Below are 13035 nucleotides of genomic sequence, written 5' to 3' on the forward strand. Positions count from 1 at the left end.
GTGTCCGATCAATTCAGCTATTATCCACATTCTCGACTCCGCTCTCCGAACCTTGGCCGTCAACAAGCTTCAACCGGTTCGCTCAAGCAACTAATCCAATATCCATTCGACGCAGTATGGCTTCCGCGATGGCAAAGCGCCTGGAGGGCAAGACTGTTCTAGTGACCGGTGCATCGTCTGGCATCGGAAAGAGCACTGCGAAGGAGTTTGCGCGCACTTCGCCGAAGAACCTAAAGCTGATCCTGACAGCGCGTCGCATCGATGCCTTGAAGGAAGTTGCTGCGGAGATTAATGCGGAAGTGGGTGATGGTGTACAGGTGCTTGCCGTGAAGCTGGATGTCAGCAACCCGGACGAAATCAAAAACTTTGTGCCATCACTGCCAGACGAGTTCAAGGATATCGACGTCCTTGTTAACAATGCGTGAGTCATCATCCATACTCCCCACCTTAAAGGAGATCAAGTTGAAGAAGACACTAACATAGAATGCCACAAAAGTGGACTTGTCAAGGGTGTTGCTCAGGCGCCCAACATCGCGACCGAAGACATCAATGTGATGTTTAACACCAATGTCACCGGTCTGATCCACATGACCCAGGCAATCCTTCCAATCTTCAAGAGCCGATCGGAGGGTGGCCGTGGCGATATTATCAACATTGGCAGTATTGCTGGCCGTGAACCCTACCCTGGTGGCGGTATTTACTGTGCTACCAAGGCTGCGGTTCGATCCTTCACAGACTCGCTTCGGAGGGAGCTCATTGCGACTAGAATCCGCGTCATTGAGATTGACCCGGGTCAGGTTGAGACGGTATGTATCTGCGCTAGAACCTTCTTTGCAATTTCCTGACGTGGGGATAGGAATTCTCCGTTGTTCGGTTCTACGGAGATAAGTCCAAGGCCGATGCTGTGTACCAGTAAGTTTTGGATCACATAGTGCTACATGCATCACTATGGGCAAGTAACTCACTAACAAACTGCAGGGGCGTTGAGCCATTGACTGGCGATGATATTGCGGAGGTTGTGGTCTTTGCTGCTGGCCGACGAGAGAATGTCGTAATTGCCGATACACTAATTTACCCTAGCCATCAGGTAAGTTGGACCCGTTTACCTTTCCTGACTACATGTATCTTGAAGCTGATTAAATTAGGCGGGTGCTGGTGCCATGCACCGTAAGTCATAATCCCTCCATGGTCATTGAAAGGCAGGAAGGACATCAAAACGTTAGATCATGCTAGTACATAAGTAACTGGTTGATACGAACCATGAATCGAGGATTGGAATAAGACCCATAAGAAGCAGAATATGGTAGTTGCTCAGGCCTCAATTCATTCAACATTTGAAATTACCAGTTGAGCCCGAGGAATTATCCCGAGGACTCTTTCCATAAAGCCCGTCACGCATACATATCCGGACCTACACCCACATGGTCTATTCAATGTTATGTAGGTGGCTAGGACTAGTTTGGGGCCGGCCCTCAGAATGAATTCATGTCTTGAAGATTGGCAACCGGTACCTAGTGCTAATAGGTAACATGGATTGGAAGATCTTTGTGAGTTTTAGAATCATATCATTCTGTCCAAAATTCAGGTAGCTTGGTTTCCGCCCTCAACTTGACAGTCTAACCAGCACTGGCTTTTTAGCCTTGCTTCCTACAGACAAGTTGGTTATATCGGGGTTGAAATTGGTATCGGTGACTACTAGTACAAATCAGCATGGTGTACGCGGGGGTAAAATTACATGCGGGGGAAAGTTTTGCTAGAGAGTTCCACTTTCCAACCACACAACAATTGGACAAACTCCCGGTAACGATGCGTTGGGTATTGTTACAGTCCGTGGAAACTTTTTTTTTCACACTCCATTTTCTAATAGCACTTCATGCATTCATTCGACATGTAAGGACAAAAAAGAAGGGGGGGGGGGGGGGGGAAACAAGCTAATTCCACTGATAGTTACATCAAAAAGACTGCCTTTTATCATCGACATCGGCTCTCGGCAGTCCATGACGTTCTCATCCTGAGTAATTCCACAATTTCCACAATTTCCCCCAAATCAAGCATTTCACCGCCCAATTCAGACCCGCAAATCAGCGAATCCGGAGGTGGAGCCGACTCAGCCGAGCACTCCAAGTCTCCTATAGAGAGTCAACATTATAATTTATCACATATGCAGCGAAGCAACCCCTAAACTTTATACGCTGCCCAAAACCATTGAACTAACTTTCTATTCACTCCTTTGGGAAAGTCCTTGCCCACATCGTTCTTTTCTGGTTTCGCAATCATGTCCGACCATGTCATCCCTAGCTCTATATCAACATCTCCACCTCGACCCGCCTCCCCTTCTCCTGATTCTGTCTTCTCCGTCTGGTGGGATGGACTGGCAAACTGGTGGAATCTGAATACTTCTTCAAGTTCCTATTCACAGCTACCCCAGGCTTCTGATCAGCAGTCCCCTGAGCTGGAGTTTGAGACACAGGATCCATCTATTGAGGCAATGCGGTCATCCAGAGCCCGCTGGCGGACTTATTGGCTTGCCGCAGTCCTATGCTGTGGTGGAGCATTGTTCGGATATGATTCTGGGGTCATTGGTGTGTACTTGGATATCGCCAGGGGTGCAATTTTGTGTCTTCTACTTCCCCTTTGTCTAACCTCCCCCAGGCGGTGTCCTTACTTTTGACTCGTTTCAACAATCGTTCGAATTCACTGCCGATCAAAAGACCCGGATCAGTGCCGTTGCGGTTGGTATTCAGCAAGCTGGTGCATTGGCTGGCTGCTTTATAGTGTGGCCAGTGACCAACCGATGGGGCAGGCGGATTGCTATGATGATCAGTTCCGTGATATTCTGTGTTGGTGTGATCTTGGAGGTCATCGACACCCACTCTCTAGCAGCATTCTACGTTGGACGCGTCATCTGCGGTCTTGGGGTTGGCGCGTCTGCTACCGTCATTCCAATTTACTTGTCCGAGATGAGCCCCAAGGAGATTCGTGGTCAACTTGGTAGCTGCTACCAATTGACTTATACAATTGGCATCTTGGTATCTTACTGGATTGACTATGGCGTAGAGAAAATGCCGTCCAGTGCCAAACAGTGGCAGCTGCCGATAGGTTTGCAGCTTGTTCCAGGTGCTATGATGGGCCTGGGCATGTTCACTCTCCACGAGAGCGTGCGCTGGCTCTTAGCACATGAAAAGACTGCAGAGGCATGGCAAAGTCTTGTGTGGATCCGTGCTGGTGATCATGCCGCAGTGCGAGAGGAATTCGAGGACATGCAGCGTGGCCTTGAAGAGGAACGCCATGTTACGGCTGGCTTCCACCCACGCGAACTGCTAGAAACGCCTAATTTGCACCGACTCTTGATCGGTGGTGGACTCTTTCTGGCGCAGCAGTCGACCGGCTCGACCGCACTTGCCTACTTCGGCCCCCAAATTTTCTCTCTTGTAGTTGGTCCTGGTGACAAGAATCTCCTACTGACCGGCATCTTCGGTGCGGTCAAGGTACTTGCCTGTTTGATTTTTGTGATATTCATGTCCGACCGCTTCGGACGTCGACCAGTGTTGGCTGGCGGAGCAGCCTTCATGGCTGTGTGTATGCTGGCTACTGCTGCCGTTGTCAAGAGTTATCCACCGCAAGGCGGAGTGATGTCATCCGCGGGCATTGGCACGGTTGCTTTGATATATCTCGATATCATTGCTTACAACTTCAGCTGGGGTCCTCTACCCTGGCCATGCACCAGCGAGATTTTCCCCACCCGGATCCGCGAACCGGGTGTGGCATTTGGCGTTGGCTCACAATGGCTGTTTAATTTTATTTGGAGCTTCTCCACTCCCTACATCATGGCAGGGATTGGTTGGGCAACCTTCCTCCTATTTGGTCTGCTGGATATCCTCATTTTGGCCTTCACCTATTTCTGTCTCAAGGAGACTGCTGGAAAGACTCTGGAGGAGATCAATGAGCTTTTTGATGGTGTCGATCTTGATGCTGAGCAAGGATGGAAGGATGCGGGGACAATGGAGAATACTACCGCAGAGGCTCCTGGGTTTGGAATTTATCAGGATGAGACTGCGTCCGCAAACACCGCCATGTCTGACCAAGATAAAAATGGCACCAGGCACTTTGAGTCAACCGCAGGCCGGGCTTGACTACATTCAACTTGAGTACTTCTCCTGAGGTCCTCGGGGTCAGACTTCCAGAGTTGTGAGGTCCATATCCATTCAAACGAAATTCAAAGTCCACATGTGCAAGCTTTATATTTCAAGTTTGATACCTAATATTGATGTATACATGTAGGTACTGTTGATGTAATTACATACAGTATGAATAGGAAAAAGTGCCTAGGCATATATATGGGTATCCGATTTGATTCTATGTCCTGTTTCTATCAGAATCCCTATTCCATGTGTGCGTGCATATATTTCTCATATTTTCATTTTCATTGTCTTGAACAAAGTCCTTAAAGGATCACCTTGTGATCAGCAGGCTGCTCCTCGGGCTCGCCGAATAGGTTGACGTTCCAGCGAGGCTTGTCTGGAAAGAAGTTAGCGGATGAAAGGCCTCATTTATATGTGAGCTTAGGGTGGGGCACATACTAGCAGTGTAAGGGGTGTTGTAGCGTTTGCGATCATTGCCCAGAACGTTGACCTTGGCGACCTCCTCAGCAGTGAGCTCGACCTCCTTGAAGTTGTCCTGAATACGCGAGGGGGTAATGGACTTGGGAATGACGCTGTGGCCTCCAACCTGGGACCAGGCAAGGCTTTGAAAAAACAGAAGGGTTAGCTATAAGCACAATGATCATGCATCGAAAGGGACGTACATAACGTGAGCACCAGTGACGGCGGTACCGGTGCGCTTGGCAACAGACTCAGCGACCTCCTTCACCTCTGGGCGGGTGATCAAGAGGGGAATGTTAAGCATGTTGTTACCGAAGGCGGAGTAAGCAGTAACGTGAATACCCTTCTTCTGGCAGTACTCGATAAGATCGGGGCTTTGCAAGACTGGGTGACGCTCGATCTGATTGGCGGCAGGCACAACGCCAGTACCGTTAATAATAGCCTCGAGCTATTCAAAACATCAGTATAGATCGCGGGCTGAGCAGAGCTGGGAAAGTTGACGAACGTGAGGAATGGTATGGTTGGAAACACCGACGGCCCGAGCCTTGCTCTTGGGGAGCTTGGTCATGGCTATAAAAGAAAGCCCGAGTTAGTTCATCAAGCTCGCGAGTGTAAACTTTGCTTTCCTTTTTTTCTCTTTCATTGGACTTACCCTTCCAAGTGTCAACAATGGACACACCATCGTCAATGACAACATCGCCACCTTCTACGGTGCTGCCAGCGACAAGAGGGAAGTAACTGTTACCCTTCTGGAAAGCAACGGGCCAGTGAACGAGGTAGAGCTTATTAGGTCAGCCCAAAGTCCCATGTATATCTATCCTTGAATTTTTTGACCTACATCAAGGTAATCCAGCTCCAACTCAGCAAGGCAGCCGTCCAGGGAAGCCTCAACGACCTCGGGGCGGTGCTGGCTGTTCCACAGCTTGGAGGTCTATGGAGATAAGAGATATTAGCAAGGCAGACGTTATAAAAAGATACCACAAACACTAACAATGAAGAGGTCCTCGCGCTTCAGACCGGGGATATCCTGGTAGGCGCGCTTGATACCGGCGGCAACCTCACGCTGGTTCTGGTAGCTAAGCAAGAAGGGGACGGTCAGTTCATTCTCCGACATTGCAATTGAGGAAGGGAATGCATCCTACATAGTGGCCAAATCCTATGGCAGAGAAGTGCGTTAGAATTATGATCAATTGCACTCGTATTTTCTTGTTCTCTTTCAAGATTACGTGTGGGGGGGGGGGGGGGGGGGGGGAGAAAACTCATACCAGGTGGCGGTAACCAGCCTTGAGGGCCTCATAGACGGCCTCACCAACTTGGCCGGGGGCAGATTGCCAGGTGCCAAATCCCAACTGGCTGTGAAAAATGTTAGTTGTTGTTGTTTTTTTTTTCACATATTTTGCCAATGATTGTATCCATACGGAATCTGAGCGCCGGTGTTAAGAGTGACCTTCTTGCCGAGAGACATTTTGAATATAATTTAGGCAAAATTTGAGACAATCGAAAATTGGAGTGGAATTGAGAAGAGATTAACAAAACAGAAAGGAGCCCACGGGGTTTAATAGACAACAAGTACATACCCCGGTCCCCGGCCATCCCACGCTTTTGCCCCTCTTGCCCAATGCCCACTCTGCCCCTCCCTTGGAGTCCGGACCAGACCCCACCGAGAGGGGGAAGATCGGCAAGTTTTCAGAACTTCTCCATTGAACTAGATGCAGAATGGGAGTTGATTCTAAAGCTTTTGTGGTATGCAGCACCAGGGCTGTACCTACTACTAGGTATTAATCGATGATTGCCTGGGTATGGTTCAACCGGAGAGTTTCTAGTGCATTGCATCAATGTTGGAATTCACCTTAACACGCTTCCTTTTGAATCATGTCCACCTATTCAATATTCAACCTGGCCAAAATTCCTGTTGTCGGGCACCCAATCTGGGATGGTATGGTGCATGTCCATTCTTTTATTCCTCCAATCAATTCCAAGATAGCTGGTAAGTGATCTCATATGCTCATACGTTGTACCCCTCGGACTAACACCGGCCCCATCGGCTCGATCGCTCCGACACCTCGCATCGTCTCCGGGGTATTTTACGGTTGCTGTGTACCGATCGGCTCACGACAGGACCCTCGTTGGTGACACCATCGCCTTTCTTCCCCTCAGTCCGCCTTGATGTGGGCAAGCTTGGAGCTTTGTAAACACTGGAAGTGGGGAAAGCAATTCATGTTTAAATGATAAATCATAAATGCTTGAGCCCTTTTCACTTTCCATCACATGATATTCCATCGCTTTGGAGACCAAGAGAGACAGAGAGACAGAGAGAGAGAGAGAGAGAGAGCTCTTTTCTTCGCACCACAAACACCCACTGCAAACCTCCCCCGTAAAATTGAACTCTTATTGAATCGAATGTCGCGATTGGGCGATACCTACTTTTCGAGTTTTTTTGATATAATTAGGATCGTCATTCGTCGATGACTCGGAATCTTGCGCAACAACGGCGGGTCTTTGATGATATGTATATTCATGCTTCCCCGTCCAAACGACAGCAACATTTGAACCGGGCAAACACTTACACATATGCATGCATGTAGTACTCTACCTGTACTGAAAATTGGCAGGCACAGTACATAGGTAGTAGTAGTATAGTATGAATCAATGATCGCCTAACTTGGAATATGCGCAACTCCAAACATTGAAGAGTTGACGCAATGCGTCTTCGCAGTTTTCGAGCACTTGAGATGTATTTCCAACATTGAAGGTTGAATTCAGGCCCCATTGAGTCCCTCATCTTGTAACGCACACATGATGTGATACCTCTCATTTGAATGCCTAGTACTGATAGCGCCGGTGGCAAGAATGGCAGTCAACTGGTAAATAGGCGGGGAAAGCAACACACAACTTCTCCGCCCGCACAGAACAAACAGGCCACTTTCTGCACTTTCTCTCCACCCCAACTCCCCTTTCCCAACACCATTTCCCTCGCCATGTCACACTACGCCCGCGTTGAGGAGCTGTCCGACTCCGACCCCGATGAGGTCGCTCCCTCGGAGCCCCTTCCTAGTGACTCCATTATTGCGCCCGTCTCCGCCCCAGCTAGGAACCCAAGCCCACCCATGCCGCAAATGCAAATGCCTCAAATGCCTCAAATGCCCCAGATGCCGGAAGCTCAACCCCAGCGCGAGATCCCCAGGCACTACCAATGCCTTTACCCCGTCTATTTTGATAAGACTCGCTCTCGCGCCGAGGGTCGCAAAGTCGGATCACAGCTTGCGGTGGAGAACCCGCTGGCTCGAGACATTGTGGATGCAGTACAGATGCTGGGGTTGAAAGCTGGCCTGGAGCCCGAAAAGCTGCACCCAAAGGATTGGGCAAACCCGGGCCGAGTCCGCGTCCTTCTGAAAGATGAGAATGGCCGCTTGGTGAACTCCAACATCAAGAATAGTACGTTGTTCAGATTCGCATCAACAGACAATGACTCGCTCAGAGGTTTCCCAAGGCAATTGGACCGACCGCTAATTATCATTTATCCACAGAGCACCATCTTTTCATCATCGTTGCACAGTATCTCAAAGCCCACCCGACCAACGAACAATCCCCGTACCGACTCCGCATTCGTGGCTTGCCGATGCCCGAAAAACTCCCCGAGGCACCCCAGGCACCCCGGGGCTGGAAAATCGGAACCATCTTGCCCATTCATTCACCGGCATACAGCGGGGGTGGTGTCAGTGACAACCCATTCAAAGAGGCAATGGCCGAGTTGCAGAACATGCAGGGGATGCCCGGTATGCCTTCGATCCCTGGAATGCCTGGCATGTCTGGTGAAGCCGCAGGAGTCGATTCGGACAAGAAAAAGAAGGATAAAAAGAAAGGCAAGGCATGAAGTGGGCATTTCCTCACTTTGTCTTTCGTGGTTTCCACTTGCATTGCACGGCGACGGGCGTTTTCTTTCTTTTCTCCTTTTCATACAATCCAGGATACACAACTTCTTGATAACTGGGGCCTGGGACGGTGAATGTCCGGAGTGTGAGCGACGGGCTCAGCAGAATGTGTGTGGCCATGTAGTGGGCTCTACTCAGGTACTATGAACAACACTCGGTCTCTTGTGACACAAAGGTCATGGGACTTTATTCTACCAATAAACCGAAATTATCCAATGGAATATTATAAGAATATCCCCTTTATCTTGAAAGGTGTCCCTCTACGGGATTTGACACACAAACATTTGAACAGGACCTCGGATCTTGTACAGCCGTTGGCTACAGACCGACAGGAAAGTTTCGGGTTGACAACCGGTACAAAGCATCCAGATATCAGGAATTAAGAAAGGACATGATGGCATTCCTGAGTCACCAGGTAACATTTGAAAGGTACCCCAGGTCTAAAATAAACATTCTTGGAGGAAGATAAAGAGATAATTGACAGAAAAACGATCAGCTATGTATACTAGTAAGTATCCACATGTGCAGCATAATACCCTTGATTCCCAAACAAAGAGAACATAAGGTTCTATGGGCATGAAAAACATTGATAGTCACATGAAGTCAATGGCTCTGAAGGAATCAAAGATATCAATTGAACTCTCATACATCAAAGGTGCAGTATAAATCCCGTCCCACTCCCTACTAGTAACCTCGGAACACAATTCCCATCCATTTAGATCATACACAGTCTCAGAACCAACACTCCACTTTTCGCAAACCATTACAGTACTACGGAAATACGACAGACTTCAATATTTCTCACTGCATGTGGGAACTGGCATGTTTTGGCACAAAACCCCAAAGCAAAGCAATCCTGACGTGACTCAGGATATATTGCAACTCATTCAACACGAGATGACAGTACAATTTTCTTCTTTCTATACATACCCGGAGAGAGTTCCACCATTTCAAACACAGATCCTGGCCGATCTTCGAGCGCTGAAGGGAATGTGGACACCGCCAAGCACCTTGACTGTCGCTCCTGTTGCCTGGAAATACCAAATCAACAAGTGTCCAGGGTGCATGTTGGCACGCATCATATCCAAGAAGGCGACACTTAGAGATCTACGAATCATGCTAGGAAGCCGCGCCGAAAATCGCAACAATCATAATTTACCTGGACTGATGGTATTTATTGATGACTGCATCAATCAATTTGGACATGATGAAGCAAGGCATATTTTTCATGGTGTGAGTAACATGTCACAGGGAATAAAAGGCGCTCACAGTGCTTGCATTGATGTCCCACTATCAACCCCAGATCCAGAAACAAGACTCGGAGGTAATGGTAGCACTAGTATATGCGAAAAGCCCTGTCACGGGGGCTCATTTTTAGGCGACGAGATAGGCCAACTCAGAAGACTAACACCGATACCCCTGGTATCACAGGCGTATTCTCAGCCTCAAGATGAAGAACAAGGTGATGGAACTTGGGGGGAAATCCCTAGGCAAATCGATGAAATGTTTGAGCTATATAGGGGAATTGGCTCAGGAAATCCTTACGATGACAATACAGTAACTTCACAAGCGATGGTTGCCCCGCTGAATATTTTCAACAAATCTGCCCGAGCGAATGGTATATTCAAGAGAGATGGAATCTTTGGATGTCCAAGGGAGTTCAGTTTATTCGCTTTTTTTGGAAGATCCCAGTGATACGACAAAAATCTCGGCGATGTTCAACATGCACCACTGTTGTGCTTGACAGAGATTTCGGCAAGTTCGAATAAAAGGAATCACCTAGGCAGATCCATGGATCAGATTTTGCACTGCACTTATCGGAATTTCATTTGAAGGTTCCCCCTATCCTTCAAACTTATACCCATGAACCTTGGGACTAGGTAGCATAATATTATGTCTCTTGTACAGCTACTTAGATATTTGCACTGTAAATATATTTAGTGTTCGCAGCTATCTCAATAGAATCCATGACTAATAGACGAATTTATAAATGAAATATTTACAGTCAATCAGTAGGGCTTCTAGAAGATAAGTGCAAGCTGCTATGGAGCTAAATCGATGTCTTTAAGTGTTAAAATACCTTGAATGTATCAGTTTCATACCTAGTAAGCACTCGCCAGTTACTTCAAGTTAGTATTCAAATGAAAATGAACTAAGACATAGCGTATCCCCCTAATTTACTACATTCATCATCTATGATATGATAGTATAGTATAATTCATGAATGTTAACTGGTGGAATCCATCTAATATCACCACTCAAGACGATCATCATACACAAGATTCACATCAAACCTCTGGTCTCCTTTCCAAACTTTAGGACCGGAATTAGAATTGGCAACAATATTCCGCAAATCGCTGATCATATCACCAGGTCCACTAGCAAACACAGTTGTTGGACCTTGGACCGTATCTTCCAAGAATTCATTGACCAAGTTTACCAAATCGGGGTGATTGCGACCTGCATTCTGTTTCATATGCAATTCATTGACCGTTGGAGAGTTTCCAGAATTGCAGTGGCTCAGAGGAGTATCAGGGTTGGGAACGCTGGTAGCCTTGTCGCCAACCTCCGACGTGGTAATTTTGTAGTCCGTGTGGTCGCTGATGAGATAAGTTTCAATACTAGCGTCTCGCGTGGCGAATATCTTGATATGGAGATTCAATCTTTTGCGGGCCCTTTGCAGGATGTCCAATTCTGATGCAATCCAGGCAGTATTGCAGCTATGGCGAATAGCCCAAATAAGTTCAATCTTTCGATTTGGCGGAGAGGGTTGCCGTACAAGTTCAAGCAGAATGGGAAGCACATATGTGATTCCAGTGCCACCAGCAATACACATAATGTTCGTGCTCGGGGTGAATGCTCCTGTGATACTGTCGCCATATGCGCCAGTTAAAATGACCGGGGTGGTAAGGTGACCATTTTCAGCATGCAAAGCGATCTTCTTGGTTTCGCCACTTTTTGCTCGAATCAGGTAAGAATGCTTTACTTTGCCCTTTTCCCACATCGGTGCATTGAGAGGAGTAAATGGATGGGATTGCCAGATGCTACACTGCGTAAAACAAAGATAATAGTGCTGGCCAACGGCCCACAGGTCCTGTTTATTTTCAAAATCCAACCGCACCACCTCTCCATGCTCCTGATCCGGAAACCGAGTGATGGCTGCATCTGCGGCGCTGAAAGCCAGTAGCCCGGGGTGATCAGGACGGTAGTGTAATATCGCCGTGCGAACGAGACGAGCGCCTCGGTCCAGGAACCAGAAGATTAATGACGGTAAAAGGAAGCATTTCAATTGTTTCCAGTGGCCCCAGCATGCACCAATATAGACCGTCGCAAGGACGTAGTGAAGTTTACGAAAGGTCTCATATCCTGTGAGCCTGATGCACCGGGGTGTACTCAGTACAAAGAGGAGAAGAAGCAATATCATGGCGACAATTCCCCAGACCATGTATTTCTGCGTAATCCACTCTATACTGACGGACGGTTGTGGCTGGTATAGCCTCAACTCCACTATACACCAGCCCACTGTGTGAAGAGAGCTCTGCACAAAGATGATGTAACCCAGCCAACGGTGCATGAAGTTGAAGCTCTGATATGGCAAGCCAGTGATCAGTGAAAGAAAAGACTCTCGGGTGCTCATAATGACAGAAAGTGGGGTGAGAGCAAAGGCTAGAATGCCAATACGGTCTGCCCAGGGTCCAATGCTGCTGCGGGTCTGAAAAAGGCCAGGTTTGCCCGATACAGGAGTGATCCACGTATTATAGGAAATGCCAACAAAGCTGAATACCAGGAGATATGTGACCAAAAAGGCGAGAATGAGAACCTGAAGGCGTGTTGTTCGTCCAAATACTGCGTGGGCAGCATCAGGCAGGAGATACTGGCGGGAGAAAGACGCGAAGGTTTGTTGAACCCTGCGAAGCCTCGGTACTTCGGATGTAGCCCTAATTGAAGGGGTGGCCGTTTTGCTCACCTGGTGAAAGATAGCCCAAACGAGGGAAATCCCACCGATAACACACCACATGATGCCAGAGTATAGAACTCCCTGGTCGTGGGATGTGTAAACCACGTCTAGGTAAGCACAAGTACCAGCATCGCTGGTACATGGCAAGGCGCGGTCCGCATACCCCCAATGTGGCTCTAATTTTGAGGCAGCGCTGAAGTTCTGGATGTGGCGAGTGTTGAGCTTCGCGAGGGGCATGGTGTCGGCGAGTATTGTGGTGTAAGTAGTATGGAAACAATACAAAGCTGAGATCGGGAAGGAGCGGACCAGAATGTGAATGAGTGGACGCGGAACCAAGCAGAATACCAGGTTGATCCAGTCTTTTTGTTTTGTGCGACAAGATCATGAATCTGGGTCAGGTCACCGTATAACGGTCGTTCTTGTCGACTTTTATTCAGTGTGACTGAAAGGCTTCCATGGCAAATTGCATTTATGCGGAATCTAAGAAGCGACATTTGTCAATTAAATCCAATGAGGTTATTTGAGCACATTTATCAGACTCCAT

General features: G+C 48.0%; 5 protein-coding genes across 5 annotated transcripts; 3 read left to right on the forward strand and 2 right to left on the reverse strand.

Moving 5' to 3' along the window:
- Positions 1-116: 116 nt before the first annotated feature.
- Positions 117-1178, forward strand: N7466_010383 (SDR family oxidoreductase; the record flags this gene model as incomplete). Its single annotated transcript, XM_057169772.1, has 5 exons — positions 117-421; positions 497-806; positions 857-912; positions 979-1087; positions 1146-1178. 5 exons carry the CDS (start codon positions 117-119, stop codon positions 1176-1178), a joined length of 813 nt encoding a protein of 270 aa, XP_057017163.1.
- A 1097-nt stretch (positions 1179-2275) lies between these two features.
- On the forward strand, positions 2276-4133 carry N7466_010384 (sugar porter family MFS transporter; the record flags this gene model as incomplete). The annotated part of the gene is made up of 2 exons (XM_057169773.1): positions 2276-2582; positions 2653-4133. 2 exons carry the CDS (start codon positions 2276-2278, stop codon positions 4131-4133), a joined length of 1788 nt encoding a protein of 595 aa, XP_057017164.1.
- Positions 4134-4444: 311 nt separating this feature from the next.
- On the reverse strand, positions 4445-6066 carry akr1 (putative aldehyde reductase (AKR1); the record flags this gene model as incomplete). Its single annotated transcript, XM_057169774.1, has 9 exons — positions 4445-4518; positions 4581-4744; positions 4805-5049; positions 5107-5171; positions 5254-5383; positions 5440-5532; positions 5593-5739; positions 5867-5954; positions 6020-6066. The coding sequence occupies 9 exons, from the start codon at positions 6064-6066 to the stop codon at positions 4445-4447; spliced, it is 1053 nt and encodes a 350-aa protein (XP_057017165.1).
- Positions 6067-7579: 1513 nt separating this feature from the next.
- Positions 7580-8475, forward strand: N7466_010386 (RNA-binding signal recognition particle subunit SEC65; the record flags this gene model as incomplete). Its single annotated transcript, XM_057169775.1, has 2 exons — positions 7580-8036; positions 8129-8475. The coding sequence occupies 2 exons, from the start codon at positions 7580-7582 to the stop codon at positions 8473-8475; spliced, it is 804 nt and encodes a 267-aa protein (XP_057017166.1).
- Positions 8476-10784: 2309 nt separating this feature from the next.
- Positions 10785-12728, reverse strand: N7466_010387 (ferric reductase family protein; the record flags this gene model as incomplete). Its single annotated transcript, XM_057169776.1, has 1 exon — positions 10785-12728. The coding sequence occupies one exon, from the start codon at positions 12726-12728 to the stop codon at positions 10785-10787; it is 1944 nt and encodes a 647-aa protein (XP_057017167.1).
- Between the last annotated feature and the right edge of the window lie 307 nt (positions 12729-13035).

This window comes from Penicillium verhagenii (genome assembly GCF_028828195.1).
Source record: "Penicillium verhagenii strain IBT 33310 chromosome Unknown utg000010l_segment0_segment0, whole genome shotgun sequence".
In the NCBI taxonomy this organism is placed as follows: domain Eukaryota; kingdom Fungi; phylum Ascomycota; class Eurotiomycetes; order Eurotiales; family Aspergillaceae; genus Penicillium; species Penicillium verhagenii.